The sequence below is a fragment of the Pleurodeles waltl genome, chromosome 7, assembly GCF_031143425.1.
Source record: "Pleurodeles waltl isolate 20211129_DDA chromosome 7, aPleWal1.hap1.20221129, whole genome shotgun sequence".
In the NCBI taxonomy this organism is placed as follows: Eukaryota; Metazoa; Chordata; class Amphibia; order Caudata; family Salamandridae; genus Pleurodeles; species Pleurodeles waltl.
Window position 1 is genome coordinate 184,038,294 of NC_090446.1, and position 21,322 is coordinate 184,059,615.

At 41.6% G+C, this 21,322-nt stretch overlaps 1 protein-coding gene across 2 annotated transcripts in view; it reads right to left on the reverse strand.

The window, feature by feature from the left end:
• CDH22 (cadherin 22) overlaps positions 1 to 21,322 on the reverse strand; it is a 1,297,615-nt gene that overhangs the window by 52,279 nt on the left and 1,224,014 nt on the right. For both annotated transcript variants that reach the window (XM_069243533.1, XM_069243534.1), the window contains one exon: positions 14,671 to 14,788. In XM_069243533.1, the coding sequence (XP_069099634.1) occupies positions 14,671 to 14,788 (118 nt within the window). The remainder of the gene's footprint in view (positions 1 to 14,670; positions 14,789 to 21,322) is intronic.

Consider the following 21,322-nt stretch of genomic DNA (forward strand, 5'->3'; position numbering starts at 1 on the left):
CATGCCCGAGGCCCAATGGCCATGCCCAGGGGACTTTTGTCCCCTGGGCATGGCCATTGGGCACAGTGGCATGTGGGGGGAGGAGCAAGCTAGGCCCCCCAATGCCACTTCTATGTAAAAAAAAAATACTTACCTCTACTTACCGTAGATGGGTCCCCCCATCCCAGGGTGTCCTCCAGGGGTGACGAGGGTGGTAGGGGGTGTCCCTGGGGGCAGGGAAGGGCATCTGTGGAGTGCTTCCATGGTCGGAGACCATTGAAATGAGCCCACAGGTCCCTTAACGCCTGCCCTGACCTAGGCGTTAAAAAATTGTGCTAAACCGGTTTAGAGTAATTTTTTAAGGCCCTCTCCCTCCTGTGCGTCATTTTTGCACCGGAGTATAAATAAGGCGCAAATGCCTTTGAGTCATTTTTTGCTCGGGAACGCCTACTTTGCATGTCATTAACGCAAGGTAGGTTTCCACTGTAAAAAAATGACTCTCACTCCATTCATTTGGCGGTAGACGGGTCTAGCGCCAAGGTATAAATATAAGGTTAAGTTTGCGCCAAATTTGTGCTAAAAAAATGATGCAAATTCAGTGCAAACAGAGTATAAATATGCCCCTAAGAGGCAGAGGGCTTATTGTTTCACAAGCACTTTAGAGACACTATGATGTCGATGCAGGTTTTTGTATTTGCTCAAACTCACTGTGTAAGATATATGCATGTACCTTATGAATTCAAGATTTAGCTGTTAGCTGCGTGTATGTGTGTTTAGAAAAATAATGATTTACATGGCACCTACAATGATTTTTTATTTAATTCCTTTACAGCGCTACTCATCCTAATGTAGGGTATCAGAGGGCTTTACATCACACACAGGCACAAAAATTCATTATGTTCCAAAGGAATCCCTCTTTGCAATCATAGACTAACAACATAGTGAGAAAATCAATAAGGATCTAAATCCATAACTTACAGTTTGCACATAGCTCCTTTTTTGCCAATAAATAGACCACTGTGCTAAATTAGAAGGATTGCAACTTATGAACTGGAAGTGACAGAAATAACTCAGTGTCACAGGCAGAAGCCAATTTACCTTTCTTCAGAAAATACAAATAAGTAATCTGGTGTTACACAATATGTTTTTCTCAGTTACATTAACCCCATGCTACTTTATGTTAAGAAACTGTGACTGAACAAAACAGAGAAGGCTCCTAGTAACAGGTCAACCACAAGAATAATATCACCGCTATAATCCTCTCAAAATGGCTGGGCACACAAAGATCTCTGCAGCAGGTGTCCTAACCCTGTAAAATAATTTAAATTAGAGCCTCTCTGTGTCCAGTACAGCAAGATAGAACAGATTTACTGTTACATGTTTTTGTTGACATTTTGGGGGTCATTACAACCTTGGCGGGCGGCATCAGCCGCCCGCCAAGATCTGGCGCTTTAGTTATTAAAAAAGGGCTTGGAGCCCTGTCGACGTCACGTTAGTGTGTTTCATTGGTTCGTGGGCTTGCCTAGTAAAATCTGCTTGCTTTCATTAGTGGAAGGCATGCACACGTCATGCCTTTTCCGGTGCCCTCCTCGAGCGCAGCGACCAAGTACAGAAAACATGCAAGGCTCGCTGTTTTCGGTTGGATCGTGGACTACTTTTTTTCTATTTTCCTAGCGTGATTTCGCTTGGCAGAAGTCGAGTGCTTTACACAGTTAATTTCACTTTTTCTTGTTACATACATAAAAGCACTTTTGCCGATAGATGAAAAGTCGGGTTAGGAGTTTACAACGCGATCAGCTCTAACATGAGCAAACGCGAGACCCTTTGCATTGCAAATGCTTGTTTTGTGTGCGGACGTGTGTGGGCATGGCATGCCTGCATTTCTGGCTTGGCAAATTAGTTAGGTACTGTCGAGGTTTCAGTAAAAATGTTGAAATGTCATTGGGTCTGCCACGTTTGTGTATCAATGCATCAAAATGTGTGCTGGCGTGTGCATATGTAGTATTGCTAGTGCGTGTTTCTGCTCAAATTATTTTGTGCCTTTATTTCAATGAATCAGGTATGGATCTGAAGGTTGTAAAGATGTATGTGCAAACTTTGTAAGGGTCGATGAAAAACTTTGGAAAGTTTTTTGTTTTTCCATATTCACAAGAAATTGTAATTTTTCTGATAGATAATGTCGCATAATGTATTGTATTGTATTGTAATCGTATTTATATAGCGCTTACTACCCCTGGCGAGGCGTCGAAGCGCTTTTTGATGAGTAGCACGCTACTCCGGAACCCAACAAGAATTAGTGATGGATTAGTATCGTTAAATAATGAGTACAGTTTTAGTATTATTATGAGTTCATTTGAGCCGCGGATATGAGAGTTTGTTAGTTAGATTGACTGGAGTAATGGAGGGGTGGAGGAGGAAAGAAATCCAGAAGTGTTAATTGGGAGTATATCCTTCATTTACTCAACCCAAAGGCTTGGGATGAGTAAAGGGGGGCGGAGGGGGAAGAGTATGTGGAAGGGTTAGGGAGAGCATTGTAGCAGGGTGAGATGAATGCAGGAGAATTTAGTAGGGTTGTGTGGGAGGTTACAGGGGTAGAGTGAGGTTTGGTGAGTTAGATGTGGAGATGGAGGGAAGAGCTTAGGCAGAGATATTTAGGAGATGAAAGTGGTAGAAGGGATTTGGGATGAGTCAGAGTGAGAATGGAGGATAGTTTGATAGAGACATGACATAAGAGTGATGAGTAGATAAGTGTGATAAGATGAGAGCAGGAATTCATAGATATCTAGTATAACAACCCAACCAGGAGCCATGCAATGATCCATGAACATGCCAAGCACAGAAACAACATATACACATACATATATATATATATATATATATATATATATATATATATATATATATATACACACACACACACATGAATACACACACATATGCACATACAATACATAATTAGAATAATGGGTAAAAAATACTTAGACAGGTTTAAAGAGTGTGTGTGTGTTTTATTGTTATGACATAGTAGCAATACATATTTTCCAAAGAAACTATAAATAAATAGAAATATACATATAATCTGAAAAAAACATATTTATCCACATAGGCATATGCAGTTCATAGTTGTTTGAAAAAGGTGGTTATGAAGGAAAGAGCCAACTCTTGAGTAGTTTTCTGAAGACAAGAAAGTTATCTGTGGCTCTTATAGTTGGGGGTAATGAATTCCATAGTTTGGCTGCTTGGACGGAGAAGGATGTACCACCTATAGTCTTTTTCTTGTATGGTGGTGTTCTAAGGCGGGGTGCCAATCTTGAGCGGAGGGTTCTTTGTTGGATGTATTTGGTACTTTTCTTTCTGATAAAAAGCGGTCCTGTTCCATATATAGCTTTGTGGGTGATACAAAGCAGCTTGAAAGTGCATCTTCTGGCAACGGGTAACCAGTATAGTGCTCTCAAGGCAGGGGAGATGTGGGCTTGCGTCTTTATATGTAGTAGTAGCCTGGCTGCGGAATTCTGGATACGTTGTAGTTTTTTCATAACAGATAGAGATGATCCATGGTAGAGGCTATTGACATAATCCAGTTTGGATAGTACATATATTACCTATTTACCACTAACAGAGTAGTTCTTCATAGGATGTACTTTTAAAAAAAAACGGGTCCTCTGTACAAGCAGCCCAAAAATCCCGATTTGGCAGAAAAAGGACAGAAGAAATTACACAAGGTACCGTGTTACAGCAGACTGTCTCTTGTGTGTCCTAACACTGCATGACATTACACACACATACCTCCTGAGAAATGCATGAGGAATAAATGCCCAGCAAGGCTTTTGTGCAATGCCATTGTGCATACGCCTGCAAGAGGAAAACTGGAGCCTTATGTAGACTGGAATACTGAGGCGGCTTTTCTCCATAATAATAAACTGTCACCTCGTGAGAGAAATCACTCGGCAGTTCAACCCAATTTGCCACCAGCCTGAAAAAGTAGCACTCTGAAGTGACTCACGGTTTAGAGGTCTACCAAACACCACAAATAAAATACATAAAGAGTATGACCTGAATTAAGTCAAATGTCACTTAGCACCAGATCTTTGGCGTAGCTTAAGGTTCCCGAAAACCCTGTGACATTTTGGTTGTTCGAAATTTAAGTTTCAAAGTCAGGTTTTTGATCGATTGAAATAGTGATGGGGTGATAGAAATACCCAATCCACCAATCATACTGCTAAAAATAAGTTAACAATGATGCTAAATTGTGTAGAACCAGGGGTTGAACAATGTCATTTTATAGGTCATGGTCAGGTTGGGACAGTCCTAAACGGCCATTGAGCAGTGCCAGATGGGATGGTCTGACAAATCTGTGTGTGGGCAGGTTTTTTTAAAGTTTGCTGGCCTGTTTAATGGTTTACTGGCCAATATCTAGAGTTGAATTCCATGATATCACCACAAACATTGCCTGAAGCAAACTCAAATACATGCAGTCTCCCATAACTTGCAAAAAAAAACATACAGTGTGGCTTTACAGGTTCACAACTGGACTGATTTGCAAAGGCAGGACAATTTTTTTTATCACTGTGGTTCGCTAATCGTGGCCACTTTTCTTTTGGTGCACGGGCAAATTTTTGGTCCCCGTCACAACCTAGTCAAGTTATATTCACATTTATACCATTCTCAACTTTGAAAACTGCTTTTTTTGCGGGTCCAAGTGGCACAATGTGTTGGGTTTCAGTCTCCAGCCAGGTACTTGAGCTGAATTTAGGTTTCTGCATGATGGCCTCTACACAAGCGAATTCAAAATTCACAACAGGAATTAATGGATAATGACAATAAGCCAGCTTCAACTCTTTGCACAGCTGCCTCCACTTGACATGCACTTAAGTGTTCATTTCATAAAAGCCTCATATTTTAAAGAATAGGGGTATTTAGTACTCAGGTACAAGTGAATGTTTAATGGGAGTCTTTTGTGAGACACCAGGAGTTACACAATGGCAACCTTCGAGGAGTTTCAAACTTTTTTTAAAGGTTTCTAAATCACTATGAAAAATGCTATTATGATAAATTTAACAAATAGTAAATGCGTTAATTTGACTAACCAATAGAGGAAACTGATTTATGATATCTGAAGTAGAAGTCAATGTCACTGGAAAGAGCTTTAAAAATTACGAGCATCTCGTAAAAAAGAAATGTGTACCTCGCTGAAGGTTTCCTAGATGGACTGTGCATCTGTGATTTTGCATTCCAGTCTTCTAAGGTAGATACAAGGAGACTGTAAGTGGGTGAAAGTCACTTACGCTGCACTTCTTCTGTACATCTGCAGTGTAGGAGAGCACACCAAAACACAGAACAAGCACTGCTAAAGCCAACGGGTCTCACAGTTGAAAGGCGATAGCCAACCATTCAGGAAAAAAGGCAAAAGGGCTTGTTGGTCAATGATGAACGGCATCAGCAACATACAAAGGCCGAGACTATTTAGAAAGCCAACAAACAGTGAACAATGTCAAGGGCAGGTTGCAAAGAATGTCTCTCTATTTTCCTATTGCCCTAGGAAAGGGCTGTTTCCTTCCAGTAGCCATGGCACCACTCTGCTCTGAATTACCAGTGTGAAAGTTGACTGTTGTCTCTTTCTGAGGGTCCCATTTAGGAGGAAAAGGCAGTAATTCATCAAATCTCCTAGGAAGTCGTGATGGTCCTTGATTGCAGATGAGATGCAAGACATAGTTTGATCAGCAAGGCACCAATGCCGCTTGGAATCAGAGTTGAGAGGTAGCCCTGAATATCGCTTTCTGACTGCCAAATCCACAACAAAAGCTTGTGAGGGAAACAGCAAAATTCGGGGGGGAAAATAATAGCAATAGATTGTAAACGTTATATAAAAAAATAAACTAATGTGTTATGGCTCATCCTTCTCAAACCTAAGACTACTTACAAACGCCTAGGACATAAAATTATATCACATGAAGAAAGACAAGAAAGAAGGAAAGCCCAACTGTTACAGGATTTTCAGACAGTAAATTGCACAGATAGCCATCTTGAAGTATAGTTAACCGGTTAGTCCTGCTTAATCTTCCAAAACATGACATTACGGAATAAAAGTTTACAAAGAAACGAGAAGACTACATTTGACATCTCTCATTCTTCTGCAACTTATCCTCTTTCTCCTGCACTCAGTGCTCCGCATGGACTGTGAATTGGATGCAGCTAAAAAGATACTGATGCCAGCAACAAGGAGTGAAGGTGTACCTCCCACCGTGTACAGAGCGCATCTACCAGAGACATCCTGTTTTCACTGTGCAGAACACAAGGCCGAAGGAACACGCTGCTGGAGGCGAGTCTTGCTCTGAATTCTGCTCTGAGAAGTAACAACCATGGATTGACTCAAAGCCCACTGTATGTGTTGGTATGGTACACAACAGATCTTCAAAAACTGGTAAGAACTAGAAAGGGCAGGGGAATTCAAGGATACTACGATCCACCCCCACTGGAGTCGAATTAGCTCAGTAGAGATTGCAGGATTTGGATCAGTTGCCTAAATCTTTAAGAGAGACTGAGAACGGCCTCTACGTCTTGAATTTCCTTGGGCGTTTTGCAGCACTTGCAAAATCTCCTGCAGATGCTCCATGGCACCCCAAGAGTGAAATGAAAATAAACAGCCTAGAAAATTAAAGAACAACTTTCAGACATATGCAGACAAAAAGTGTAGGAAACTGAGTATTTGTTTGGGGAACACAAGACGAAGTGGCTAAGTTTGGGGAAAACATCTAACTGCATGGGAAACACGTGCAAGATTTTGAGGTGAAGGCACTGACTCCACATAGAAATGAAAATAACTAAGTGCAACGCATGTTATGCTTTGGGGTCTTTGCTATGATACCAGGGGGGGTACATTTTCATATCATGACACCCTCTGGGAGGACGTCACAATCATAGGAGGCACCGCAGAGGCAGGAAGTGCAGAGCAGGCGATTGCTTGAGTGGTTAGTAAATGTCTAAACATGCTTGTGTTTTTTCTGCAGCATCGATTCAGCACTGGAAGATAAATACATCGAGAATGGATTCATTATGTAGTGCCCAGCTGGAGATCAGTCCCTCCCTTACCCATGTGCCACAAAAAACACTCAACCACCCGCTTCCCCCCTTCAAAATCGTCAACTGCACCCGGCTAAAGGTAAACACTAGACATGAACGACTAGCTGGTGCCAGGGGGCCAGGGTCGGTGTGAGCATGACGGGGGGGGGGAGAGAGAGAGAGAGAGACAGAGAGAGAGAGAAAAAGAGAGAAAGAGAGAGGATGGAATTCACCAAGAGCGTACAGAATCCATCTGTTCCAACATCTATCAATGTCACTCCCCAGCTGCAAAGGCAATATTTATAAATCAGGCTTCAAAACTGGCTTCAGATTTGTACAAAGAAACAGATGGGGCTGAGGTAGCAGTTTGTCATCACTGATACCAACTGAGAAGGGGGTCCAGAGAGGGTGCCGGAGCCAGCTACGGGGACAGAGAGACACACATGTAGACTAAGCAACACTTAGAGAGGAGGAAACGTGGCTACGTGGTTAGAGCTGTGACACTGGAGCCTGGGGACCCAGGTTTGAATCCCGGTCTCTGAGCTTGACTCAACATCCTGTTATTCTGGGCAATTTCTTAATTTCCCTGTGCCTAAATGTGTGATATGTATTTGTGCAATTCCCACTTCTGACTCCTCCACATAATGTAATGTAAACGCTCCTTTGCGTCCTATCCTCGGTTGGCCCTACACCAATACACATACTTAAAGGGACAGAGACCTACAGAGTGATAAGACAAGAGGGAAATAGAGAAAAATACGTTTATTCAGAGTGATAGGAATAGGAGCAGTGAATGGTAGAGAAGCACGAGGCAAGACAGATGCAGACAGAAACAGAGAAAACGAGAGTGGGAAAGGCGCAGAAGGGGAGAGATTGACAGATAGATAGGAATAAAGTGCGGAAGAACGAAAAAAGTACAGGGCATGATGGAGAACAATGCACCCAGCCTAAACATCAATAAGGGAACTGCCCAAACCTGAAAAATAGTGCCATTAGGAAAATTAATACACTAATGGAACGATCAGGGACTAATGCTAAGTAAGTTTAGAACAAGGAGGGGTTCACTGGAGCAAATCACATTCAGCTGACGGTTAGGCAGCAGCTTCAAAGATCATGTGGTCACCAACAGACCCCCAAACGTAGAAAGGCAGTCACCACTAATCCACAGATCCACCTAAATCCCCACCACCAACGCATTACATTCATGGATTAATCTGAAGTAAAATGTAATGGATGCAAAAGATTAAACAATTTGCACAATTTTCCACCCACAATGGTAGAACCGTAGAAATCGTCGGAGGTAGTAAATCCTCAATAGCGAGGAGACAGAAGAAAAGGTCGAAATCTTCCAACTAAGAGACTATAGACTGAACCCGGGAGCCATTGAACACGCTCTCAGAACTGGCCAGTGCATCATAACTACATAGTACATAGAGTAAAACAAAGGATCCTTGGATCAAATCATTGAAAAACTCTGCCACAATGAGCAACTAAAAAAGTTTAAAAAAACACCATGAAAAGATACAAAGTCCTAACAAAAAAGAAAAAGAATCTCTGAAACTAAATCACATTTCTTTCAACTGAAAGAAACCATTTTTGCCGATTAGCTCCTAGACTTAATATAATAATATGTGCTCGAAAGAGGAAATAAGAGAGCACGGAAACACCAATTTTTGAGGCATAAATTAACTGGCCGGATAATTTCCAATAGTGTTGAAGAGAAGTAAACCACAAGGGCTAGGTCCTCGTGCAGTACTTAATTGGTAAAAAAATAAGTGCAGGGACCAAAAGTATTTCACAGGGGCCCAATACAGTTGGCACAAGCCAATTTAAAATGCAGGTTTAAGTATGAGTTTTATAGTTTTTTTAAAAAGATTTATTAAATAGGTAAATTAAATGTGTTTAAAAATACACACGCAGAGCCATCATTAGGTGGAATTTCATAAATACAACTGATGTTTACAAATATGTGCCAGGCACCTTGAAACACCAGCACAAATTAAGCAGCGTCCAGGTGTCTGCCTGGGTTTAATACCAAATTTACCACTTTGACAGGATCACACTTAACACTAGAGTTGGTATGGAGGAAATACCCCTCCGGATTTGCATGCAAGTGGCCTAAAAAAAAGAGCTGTCCCTTTAAAAAAAGCAATAGTCAAAGCAAAAAAAGCAATTATTAGAAATAAAATGTCAGATGTCTATTAGCCACCTCAAAGAAATGTGTCACAATATAAACCTTAAGTCTCGTTGGTCTTAGCACAAAAGATTGCAATCTGTTTTCAAAAGGTCACACTTCAGAATGTGCTGTTCTATTTAACTTGTTATATAATACCATCTGAGTGCACTCTTGACTCTTGCAGGCTCCAAAACACAAAAAGAGGTCTGATTAGTAATAGAATACTTCAGAAGTAACATGAGTTAAAGAATGCTGAACAAGTATGCAATGATTTCTGTTTAAAAATTATACATTTTAACAAAACTCGATGAGGCATGAAAACCAAGTCCTCAAAGACACTTATCAGAGGCAGATTTGTGGCAATAATACACCACACGTCTATAGTATGAAAAGGATGTGAGAGGATTTTTTATAGAGGGGAGTTATACATCCTCTCAAATAGAGCACTGACAAAACACACGTTATTGCAAACTCACCATTCTTTTGTAAAAGTGAATGATGAAAACCTGGATCGTCAAAGGGATACCCCTATCATAAAGACAGGAGACACTCTCCCACCGCTGGTAGCTTGCCTCACCATCATTCAGATCAAGATGCACAGTAGCCTGAATGGACTCCTCTCTGAACTCCTATGGAATTATTTTGTTGTATAACAAGCAAGTACTCTTGGGCTTTGAATCCAAATCTTGTTTTATAGAGATAAAATTACCTGGGGAACAACTGATAAAAATGTATTGATGTTGTCACTGATAAGTTTAAAACAAGATTGCAGAGGGCTGATTAGAATTACAATCAATTATACATCCATAGTGTCAACTTGTCTCACCCAGTATGTAAATCCCTAAGCTGGGACTCCGGGTTTTTCAGGATCCTAGACTCCCTTAAACACCTTCCCTACACTATTGACATTTAGGGCCTGATTACAACTTTGGAGGAAGGTGTTAATTCGTCCCAAATGTGACGGATATACCACCAGCCGTATTACGAGTCCATTATATCCTATGGAACTCGTAATACGGCTGGTGGTATATCCGTCACATTTGGGACGGATTAACACCTCCTCCAAAGTTGTAATCAGGCCCTTTGTATGTAATATATGATGTAGGATGGGAGAATATAGGGAGAAAGAGAAACAAAACATTTCTGAAAGTAACACGGACACCTGTGGTCACTTTTCAAACCCTCAATGATGCATACTCTTTGCTAACAGGGTTTTATGCCTCAAGGGGCGATGGCAGAGTAATCCCCATCGAGTCAAAAAGCCGGCAATGTGCTGATACTGGCATAAAACCTTATATCTTCTCACTCTCTTCCAAATGCCTTACAACTTAGTTTTTCCTGTAAGTATTTTCTTGGACACTTAGAAACAAATGTTGCAAACATGTGCTTTAGTTTTATGTTAGATAGGGGATGGGAGAAACTCCTAATGATTGTTGGATCAATGGTTGCAGTTTTGCCTGGAAAGATCTGGGTAACCAAAATTATCTACATGTCAATCAGGGCTCCAGCATACCCTATGTAATGTAGAGCCCAATTCACAAAGTTAAATTTGGTTGTAAACATATGTTTATGACCGAATTTATCTTTCTTATGCCTGCCAGGATTATTCAAAGGGATTCCTGGGGGGCATATACCCATTTTGTGAAGCAGAGCTCTCTACCGTGAGTGGGGATATCCATGCATCCATAAATCCGACTCAGGCATGGGTTGCCTAGGACGTCTGGGAACATCTACGAACATGCACTTTTGTGGGCATTTTCAAATTTCAATCTATCCACTATCCAAATTGGAAAGAGTTGTAAATCTACTCGTGTAAAGATATGGTAAACCTCATCTTCCACATTCTGGAGTGGAAGGAATCACTCCCAGATTTGCTGAAACTGTCTGGGAAAAACATTCTCACTATTTTTTTCACCAGTGATAAAAAACAAATTTGCATTTCCACAGTAAACCATATTTCCGTGGTGTATAGTTATTCACAGTGGAGAACTATGTATAGCAGAATTAAGAGCCAGCATAGGAAATCACAAAATCTTCCTATGAGTATGCACATAAGCCTGCACCTGATGCCTGAATGCAGAATTTATTTTCAGACCCTTATGCACAGAGGGTCCAAGTTTTTTTTTTATTCCATAGTGCCACGTGTTGATATTTTTTCACTAATACATTTTCATTTTCTTGACAGAGCTCCCTTCCAGCTTCCTTAGTCTCCCTTTTAAATTTCAATTTTGTATCAACGAATATTAGGATAGATCAGTAGGTTCAGGATTAAGTTGATAGACTGCACTAGGTGAAACTGATTCTTTAGTTAATTTCATTTAGGATGGAAATATCTGTCTGTCCCTTTACACCCCAACCACACCCTCCAACATTTCTCCAAAAGTCAGGGGATGCCTCTTATGTCATCTTAGATCTCCATAAAACCATGTCAATTGGTTCTTCTCACATCATACACTGGCAGCTGCAATAATAGCTTAAAGTAATGGCTTGCCAATAAGGTCACCCAATCATTAGTCCAGTTCAAATATGTATCAGTAGTCCAGTTCAAATGTGTATCAGTAGTCCAGTTCAAAATGTACACAACGCAATAAACAATTGAAAAAAATAATGGTTCCTCTTCCAATCTGACAATTTATTTGAAAAATGTTCACCCACAGGTCCTCCTCTGAACTGAATTTTTTACAAATATTTTATAAATAAAATGACACATTAGTAAGCACAATGTCAAAACTTACTAAGGATTTACATGAAACTACAACAAGATCCTATTCTTAGGAAAGATATAGCCTTTATTTTATTTAAGTGTAACTCCAAGTAGTACCTTTTTCTCTTGCACAAAGCTCAAATTGTTATGGGACTTAAGCTGGAAAGCACATCTTTTCATACACATCCTTTGAATATGCCCCAATTATTAGACCTGTTCGTTTGTGTTTGAGATACTGTGGACTATAAAAATGTGTCATGAGACTTTGGGTTAATAGTAAGAATATCTTTATTGATAGGGTCGACAACGCCAGTTCAAAAAGTGGTTTTAAGTTTCAAATACTAATTTGATTGTCTGAAAAAGCTGTTTCTTCCACCATGCTTGCGGATCTTAACCACTGAAGAGCAATTTGAGAACCACCACTATCTGAAAGTTGTCTCAAACTGATGGCATGGAAAAAACCATTTGAGTCAAGGTAGAATTAAGAGGAGAATATGGTACAAAGCAGATAAGAGTTCATGGTCTTATACTTTACTGAAAAATGTGTGAATCTGGATTTTTAATTCTTGAACTCCAAACCGGTTCTCTAATGCATTCAAGGATGGTTTCAGAACTGCAAAACAAGTAATGGAGAATCGTCAAACATACAAAAGATGACTGAACCTAAAAAAGACTGTGATTAGTCTTTGTGCCTAGAGGCTGTTGTAGGGCTCTGGAAATGTGGAAGCAGGAGGCTGTATGTCAGAGTATCATAGAAGGAATCATCATTTGAAATGAATAGCATGTCTCAGATATCTTTTGAAATCTATCACCACATAAGGTGCAGATTTTCTAAGATTAACTGAAGTGGGGCATTTTTTGCAGGCTAAATTTGAGATACAAAATTTATGTGAGGCAATATTCTGACACCGATATTCTGTTACTACGCAACAAAGTGTCTGGCGGCATGCTCAGGAGAGAATAGCCTGTTCCTCATCACTAAACATCTTGCTCACTGTACTCAAGGGCTGTGCACTAGGTACAGCATGTGGGCAAAAGGCGCTGCAGTTTTGCTTCAGTGCACACCGGAAGGCAAGGTCCAGTGTGCCTTTGGCCAGGGGAAGTAATGTAGGTCATGTCCATGACTGATGTATGTAGACTCTGAGTTCAAGGCTGCTAAGATGAACAAAAGGTCAAGGACTTAAACCACATGTGTATCTGGTTGGGGGCTCGAGGGGCAAACAAGGTATTTTGATGAGTCAAACATTTGAAAATGTTGGAAATCACAACATCCTTCCTCCGAGATACTTTTTGCAATCCAAATGTAATTATAATGACCCTTTCAAAAGGGAACGTTTACTTCACCAGCCACCCACAGAATTATCCACAATGAATTCCCTTAACTCGTGACCTTAGGCTCGAGCAATCTTCCTAAAAAATAACTACATTTTTTCCTTGGAGCTTTAATTTTCCTGGAGAGCCTGGTAAAGCAGAGGGTTTTGGTTCAATAATAATTTTCCTTAAATTAAGTGCTACATAGAAAAACTTTATTTCTAGGATCCAATGGCCAAGTTCACATGAACTGTACTACTGGGATACAGTTTCTTTAGGTTAAAACCGAGTGCCAGAATTGTCCCTCTGCACTATAACCATGTCATGTTATTATGCAGAAAAGCCTCTTCCCATAAAGAGTCCCCCAGTTCATCCTTCAACCACTGGCTACAGTCATAGTGTGCTGGGATATGGACTTGATGCAAAATTATTCATTACAAGACCTGAAAGATGCAATACAAACATTTTTGTTACAGGGAAGATAAATAGAAGATAAACAGTATTTATTATAACAAAAACCTTTCAAATTCCATTAACCAATAAACATCAATTGTAGAGACTTCATGGTTACAAAACAACACTTAGTAACCATTGACATTCATTAGTGACAGTGACTAACACAATACATTTTTTTTTTAAAACATTGAAATTCATCGGTGATGGTGAGCGACAAAACCAAGATTTCCTTCTCCCCTATTCACCAGCCCTCATCATAGTCAGCATGTAGTTCATGTTACCCTAATCATAATCCCACCTTACACAAACATTCTTAAATGCATGATGCGGTGAAATGTCAACCTGTATTGGATTTTCCTTACGTACCAGAATTTTGAGAAACAATTGAGATCAAGCCTTATATAAACAAATTTACCTTGACATCTAAAGCAGGATTAGGCTAAGACGCTGGTCAATGTACTTTTCCAAAAGTGATGTTACAGGTTTTCAAATGCTATGTCTCAAGAACTATAATTAGCACAACGGGATTCAGTCATACTCTAGAAGATAATAATTCAGCAAAATTAGGGAGCATTGCACTCCTCAGTTGTTTAAGTTGGCTTGAGAAAACCTTTAGGGAAAACGTTTTTTTTTTTTTTTAATTGATATTATCCCCATGTGTGTCCAAACAAAGACTATGCTTCCTAAATAGGAAGCTGCCTTGTAAGAATAAGCCCATGCAAGGAACATGTGTCTCTGTTACATCAGTCAAAAAATAGTTTTATAAGAGAGTCATAACAGAAAGGAGATGGAGAAAACAGGATGAGAGGAGAAAATAAGAAAGAATTGAAGACAGTGACAGAAACAGAAGTAATGAGAGTGACATAGAGCCATTAAAGGAAAAACAGAATTTAAATATAGAATTGAATGAAGGAGGATCAATTAGTTAATCAACAAGAAAGATGGAATGAAGAGACTGAAGAAGAGTGTGGGTGGTAGCGCTCACCTTTTATGTCCAGGAGGGTGAAGTGACGGGTGCCAGAAACCTCTGGGGATAGGGTAAAATAGAACTGATGACCACCCTGTGGCTCGTCTCGGTCCACCACACTGATTGTCTGAATTAGCTGAAATTTGTTAAAAAGGGAAGAGGTTACTAAGAATCTTATATTGCAGTTTAAAGTGAGCAAGTGCCCCTCAAGGATTGGTGTCACACCGCACTGTGGGGATCTGAGCACGTGGCACCAGCAGACAATGCATACCTCTGTAATACTGTGTATACCTAATAACAGCTCTTGTATCGTGCACTATGCTGAACTGTAATGGAAGTTGTGACCTCATCTGGGTGTGTGTGTGATCCTGCACAGTATGCGCTATGTTGTGCTAAGTGCAAAATAATGCTCTTTTGGTGTACAACACCATACAGGGCACACGCCCAAGGGGTACTGCACTATGTTTGCTTGTGGAGTACGGCACTCTAAGTATCGCACCGCAGGAGGCCCACGTCAACACGGGATGTTAGGCAGGTGCGCTCCTAACTGTTTGTGACTTTAAAAAGGCTCCCTTGAGCCACTGGGCTGACGAGCTCTGGAGCAGGCACTGCATGCCAGTGAAGAGGTATTGAAACCGGATGATTAATGGCAGCATTTCCAGCACCCCGCAAATTTGTTCTCTGCTGAAGAAGGGATTAACCCAGAAACACATGTGTCCAGAGATGCACAGCAAAGGCTGCACCTACTTAGAGGTGAAATATTTAAAAGTAACTGAGTTCGTTTTTTGAGGAAACTACATTTATCATGATGCAATGGGGCAGATTATTTGCTGGGATGTTAGGCAGGTGCGCTCCTAACTGTTTGTGACTTTAAAAAGGCTCCCTTGAGCCACTGGGCTGACGAGCTCTGGAGCAGGCACTGCATGCCAGTGAAGAGGTATTGAAACCGGATGATTAATGGCAGCATTTCCAGCACCCCGCAAATTTGTTCTCTGCTGAAGAAGGGATTAACCCAGAAACACATGTGTCCAGAGATGCACAGCAAAGGCTGCACCTACTTAGAGGTGAAATATTTCAAAGTAACTGAGTTCGTTTTTTGAGGAAACTACATTTATCATGATGCAATGGGGCAGATTATTTGCTGGGATGTTAGGCAGGTGCGCTCCTAACTGTTTGTGACTTTAAAAAGGCTCCCTTGAGCCACTGGGCTGACGAGCTCTGGAGCAGGCACTGCATGCCAGTGAAGAGGTATTGAAACCGGATGATTAATGGCAGCATTTCCAGCACCCCGCAAATTTGTTCTCTGCTGAAGAAGGGATTAACCCAGAAACACATGTGTCCAGAGATGCACAGCAAAGGCTGCACCTACTTAGAGGTGAAATATTTAAAAGTAACTGAGTTCGTTTTTTGAGGAAACTACATTTATCATGATGCAATGGGGCAGATTATTTGCTGGGATGTTAGGCAGGTGCGCTCCTAACTGTTTGTGACTTTAAAAAGGCTCCCTTGAGCCACTGGGCTGACGAGCTCTGGAGCAGGCACTGCATGCCAGTGAAGAGGTATTGAAACCGGATGATTAATGGCAGCATTTCCAGCACCCCGCAAATTTGTTCTCTGCTGAAGAAGGGATTAACCCAGAAACACATGTGTCCAGAGATGCACAGCAAAGGCTGCACCTACTTAGAGGTGAAATATTTAAAAGTAACTGAGTTCGTTTTTTGAGGAAACTACATTTATCATGATGCAATGGGGCAGATTATTTGCTGGGATGTTAGGCAGGTGCGCTCCTAACTGTTTGTGACTTTAAAAAGGCTCCCTTGAGCCACTGGGCTGACGAGCTCTGGAGCAGGCACTGCATGCCAGTGAAGAGGTATTGAAACCGGATGATTAATGGCAGCATTTCCAGCACCCGCAAATTTGTTCTCTGCTGAAGAAGGGATTAACCCAGAAACACATGTGTCCAGAGATGCACAGCAAAGGCTGCACCTACTTAGAGGTGAAATATTTAAAAGTAACTGAGTTCGTTTTTTGAGGAAACTACATTTATCATGATGCAATGGGGCAGATTATTTGCTGGGATGTTAGGCAGGTGCGCTCCTAACTGTTTGTGACTTTAAAAAGGCTCCCTTGAGCCACTGGGCTGACGAGCTCTGGAGCAGGCACTGCATGCCAGTGAAGAGGTATTGAAACCGGATGATTAATGGCAGCATTTCCAGCACCCCGCAAATTTGTTCTCTGCTGAAGAAGGGATTAACCCAGAAACACATGTGTCCAGAGATGCACAGCAAAGGCTGCACCTACTTAGAGGTGAAATATTTAAAAGTAACTGAGTTCGTTTTTTGAGGAAACTACATTTATCATGATGCAATGGGGCAGATTATTTGCTGGGATGTTAGGCAGGTGCGCTCCTAACTGTTTGTGACTTTAAAAAGGCTCCCTTGAGCCACTGGGCTGACGAGCTCTGGAGCAGGCACTGCATGCCAGTGAAGAGGTATTGAAACCGGATGATTAATGGCAGCATTTCCAGCACCCCGCAAATTTGTTCTCTGCTGAAGAAGGGATTAACCCAGAAACACATGTGTCCAGAGATGCACAGCAAAGGCTGCACCTACTTAGAGGTGAAATATTTAAAAGTAACTGAGTTCGTTTTTTGAGGAAACTACATTTATCATGATGCAATGGGGCAGATTATTTGCTGGGATGTTAGGCAGGTGCGCTCCTAACTGTTTGTGACTTTAAAAAGGCTCCCTTGAGCCACTGGGCTGACGAGCTCTGGAGCAGGCACTGCATGCCAGTGAAGAGGTATTGAAACCGGATGATTAATGGCAGCATTTCCAGCACCCCGCAAATTTGTTCTCTGCTGAAGAAGGGATTAACCCAGAAACACATGTGTCCAGAGATGCACAGCAAAGGCTGCACCTACTTAGAGGTGAAATATTTAAAAGTAACTGAGTTCGTTTTTTGAGGAAACTACATTTATCATGATGCAATGGGGCAGATTATTTGCTGGGATGTTAGGCAGGTGCGCTCCTAACTGTTTGTGACTTTAAAAAGGCTCCCTTGAGCCACTGGGCTGACGAGCTCTGGAGCAGGCACTGCATGCCAGTGAAGAGGTATTGAAACCGGATGATTAATGGCAGCATTTCCAGCACCCCGCAAATTTGTTCTCTGCTGAAGAAGGGATTAACCCAGAAACACATGTGTCCAGAGATGCACAGCAAAGGCTGCACCTACTTAGAGGTGAAATATTTAAAAGTAACTGAGTTCGTTTTTTGAGGAAACTACATTTATCATGATGCAATGGGGCAGATTATTTGCTGGGATGTTAGGCAGGTGCGCTCCTAACTGTTTGTGACTTTAAAAAGGCTCCCTTGAGCCACTGGGCTGACGAGCTCTGGAGCAGGCACTGCATGCCAGTGAAGAGGTATTGAAACCGGATGATTAATGGCAGCATTTCCAGCACCCCGCAAATTTGTTCTCTGCTGAAGAAGGGATTAACCCAGAAACACATGTGTCCAGAGATGCACAGCAAAGGCTGCACCTACTTAGAGGTGAAATATTTAAAAGTAACTGAGTTCGTTTTTTGAGGAAACTACATTTATCATGATGCAATGGGGCAGATTATTTGCTGGGATGTTAGGCAGGTGCGCTCCTAACTGTTTGTGACTTTAAAAAGGCTCCCTTGAGCCACTGGGCTGACGAGCTCTGGAGCAGGCACTGCATGCCAGTGAAGAGGTATTGAAACCGGATGATTAATGGCAGCATTTCCAGCACCCCGCAAATTTGTTCTCTGCTGAAGAAGGGATTAACCCAGAAACACATGTGTCCAGAGATGCACAGCAAAGGCTGCACCTACTTAGAGGTGAAATATTTAAAAGTAACTGAGTTCGTTTTTTGAGGAAACTACATTTATCATGATGCAATGGGGCAGATTATTTGCTGGGATGTTAGGCAGGTGCGCTCCTAACTGTTTGTGACTTTAAAAAGGCTCCCTTGAGCCACTGGGCTGACGAGCTCTGGAGCAGGCACTGCATGCCAGTGAAGAGGTATTGAAACCGGATGATTAATGGCAGCATTTCCAGCACCCCGCAAATTTGTTCTCTGCTGAAGAAGGGATTAACCCAGAAACACATGTGTCCAGAGATGCACAGCAAAGGCTGCACCTACTTAGAGGTGAAATATTTAAAAGTAACTGAGTTCGTTTTTTGAGGAAACTACATTTATCATGATGCAATGGGGCAGATTATTTGCTGGGATGTTAGGCAGGTGCGCTCCTAACTGTTTGTCACGTCAGAGGACTGTCTGCACAAGTGACAGTGCAGGTAAGGCTTGTGTAAGACTTTGAGGCTTCAAGAAGGTATCACTAGCCAAAGACTTGGCAAAGAATGGCTCAAATTCCACTGCTTGAGAAGGGAGCACAGTACACTGCCAATGGGTCAACAATCCTGAATCACTCTTTCAATCAAAGGTGGAGCAAGGTAGCCAGAAGCCAGATATCAAGCAATAATAATCTGTAGTTAAATGGTGTAAGCCGTCAAAGACTCTGTGGTTGGAGCAGTTAACACTAATACATACGTATCAGTGAAAATAAGACAAAACACATAACATCCTTTGCATTACTGGCTAGCGAGCCCAGAGGCACATTATCTTTAAGTAAGCTTTTGATCAAGATTAGATTGCATCATTTGATGTAGTGACAAATTTGACATCTTGAAGAATTATTTAAAAAAAAGGTCAACCAGATGAACACATTATATTTGGAAATATCACTAGATATGGCCTCTTACAACAAAGCACAGTGACAAACAATTATGTATTTTCAGATATGTTTAGGCCGAGCTAAAATAACTTATATATTTAGAAGTGAGAGGTTTATGTTCATATTTTTGATGCTACATGTTTCATACAAGGATGAGCGCAGCTATGTGTTTATTATCTATTTTTATTTATTTTCATTGTATTTACTTACACAATGTATCGTTCATGCATGTGCATTTTGGCACCAGCATTGTAGATAAATGTCCTCCATTGTGCGTATCATAACCTTCCTGCTTTCACTACATAATTTGGCACTAACTTGTGCTGCGTGGTACATGGATGAGGTGAAGGCGGTCTTGACATTCACAACAGTATTTGGTCAGATAAATTGATCTCCCAAATGTAATGACTACCCGACTGTGGAACGCACATTCTTTTTTGAATTTTTCAAGTTTTTTTAAATTAATCTAATATGCCATTGGAACATTCGAAAGGTTATTGATTTAAAGTTATATGCTAATCCAGTCATGGAAAGATTATGGGTCAATATCTTTGGAACACCAACTAGTCTTCTTTCTGTGTTCGGAAGCTGTAAAGAATGTCAATCTCAGCAGAGTGTTTTTGTTATCCCATGCTGAAGTCCATATTCTCTTAATATAGGGTCAATGTCAATTTATGCTGCAGGGACTAAAGGCTTTATGCTTTATTACTGCATTACCTTGATAAAAATGGATGTAGACCTAAAGTTATTCTCACTCAGGATAGGAACAAATGTAACCACCATTTCTGAGGAAAGCAACCAGAGCTCATTTTCTGCTTATCTCCAAGATTGGCCACAAAAGGCCTGATTCAGGGTGGTAACGGTTCTGCCATCAACTTTATGACTGAAAAAACATCTGCTGCCGTGACAGTCCACCCGTTGTGTGTAGATATTGGGCGTCCCATAGCCGAAAGCCTGCATTCGAACTGCTGTCTGTTGGAAAATGGGTTATTGGTAAGGGCAGGTAGGTACCTACACCTAGCAACAAGCCACTAACCTCCACCTAGGTACAGTTAGGTCTCAGTAAATTAATCCCAGCTCAACCCTTGGTAGCTTGGCAACGAGCGTCAAGGCTTAATTTAGGAGACAGTGTGTAAAGCATTCAAATATCACAAAACAGTAATTAAATAAAACACAGGAAACAGTTTAAAAATCCAAAACCAATTTATAAAAATAGTTTATATGTTTATCTTTAAAATGACACAAAAACGAATAAAATCGGATAAAGGGAACCGGAGATATGAATTTTTAAAGAATTATTACTTTTCTAGCGCTTGGAAACAAAAAGCGCCAATCGGGTCATCTGGTTGCACCTCGACCGGGGCAAAGTCAAAGTTTCAGGCCGACCGCGATGGAGCCCTGCTCGGCTACAAGTCGCGGGAGGCCTCGGTTAAAAAGTTACCTTCTGACTTAGTCTTTATTTTGAAGTTTTTCTTCACCGGGACGAACCTGCCAGTTGAATCCGACCTCCTGGAGCCCTTGTCCGGATACGCGATGTGGGTTTCCTCGGTGGTGATTTTTACCTTCGGACTTAGTCGTTTTTTCGAGATGAAAATCCTTCGACCGGGGTAAACCTGGATCTTGATCCGACGTCCGTGGAGCCCTTCTCGGATACGATGGCTGGGAGGTCCCGGTCAACTTTTTACCTTCGGACTTAGGGGGTCATTACGACCCTGGCGGAACAAGTCCGCCAGGGCCGTGGGACGCGGTGGCACCGCCGACAGGCCGGCGGTGCCCCGCGGGGCATTCTGACCGCGGCGGCTCAGCCGCGGTCAGAGAAGGGAAACCGGCGGTCTCCCGCCGTTTTCCCGCTGCCCCAAAGGAATCCTCCAAGCCGGCGCAGCATGCTGCGCCGGCATGGGGATTCCGACT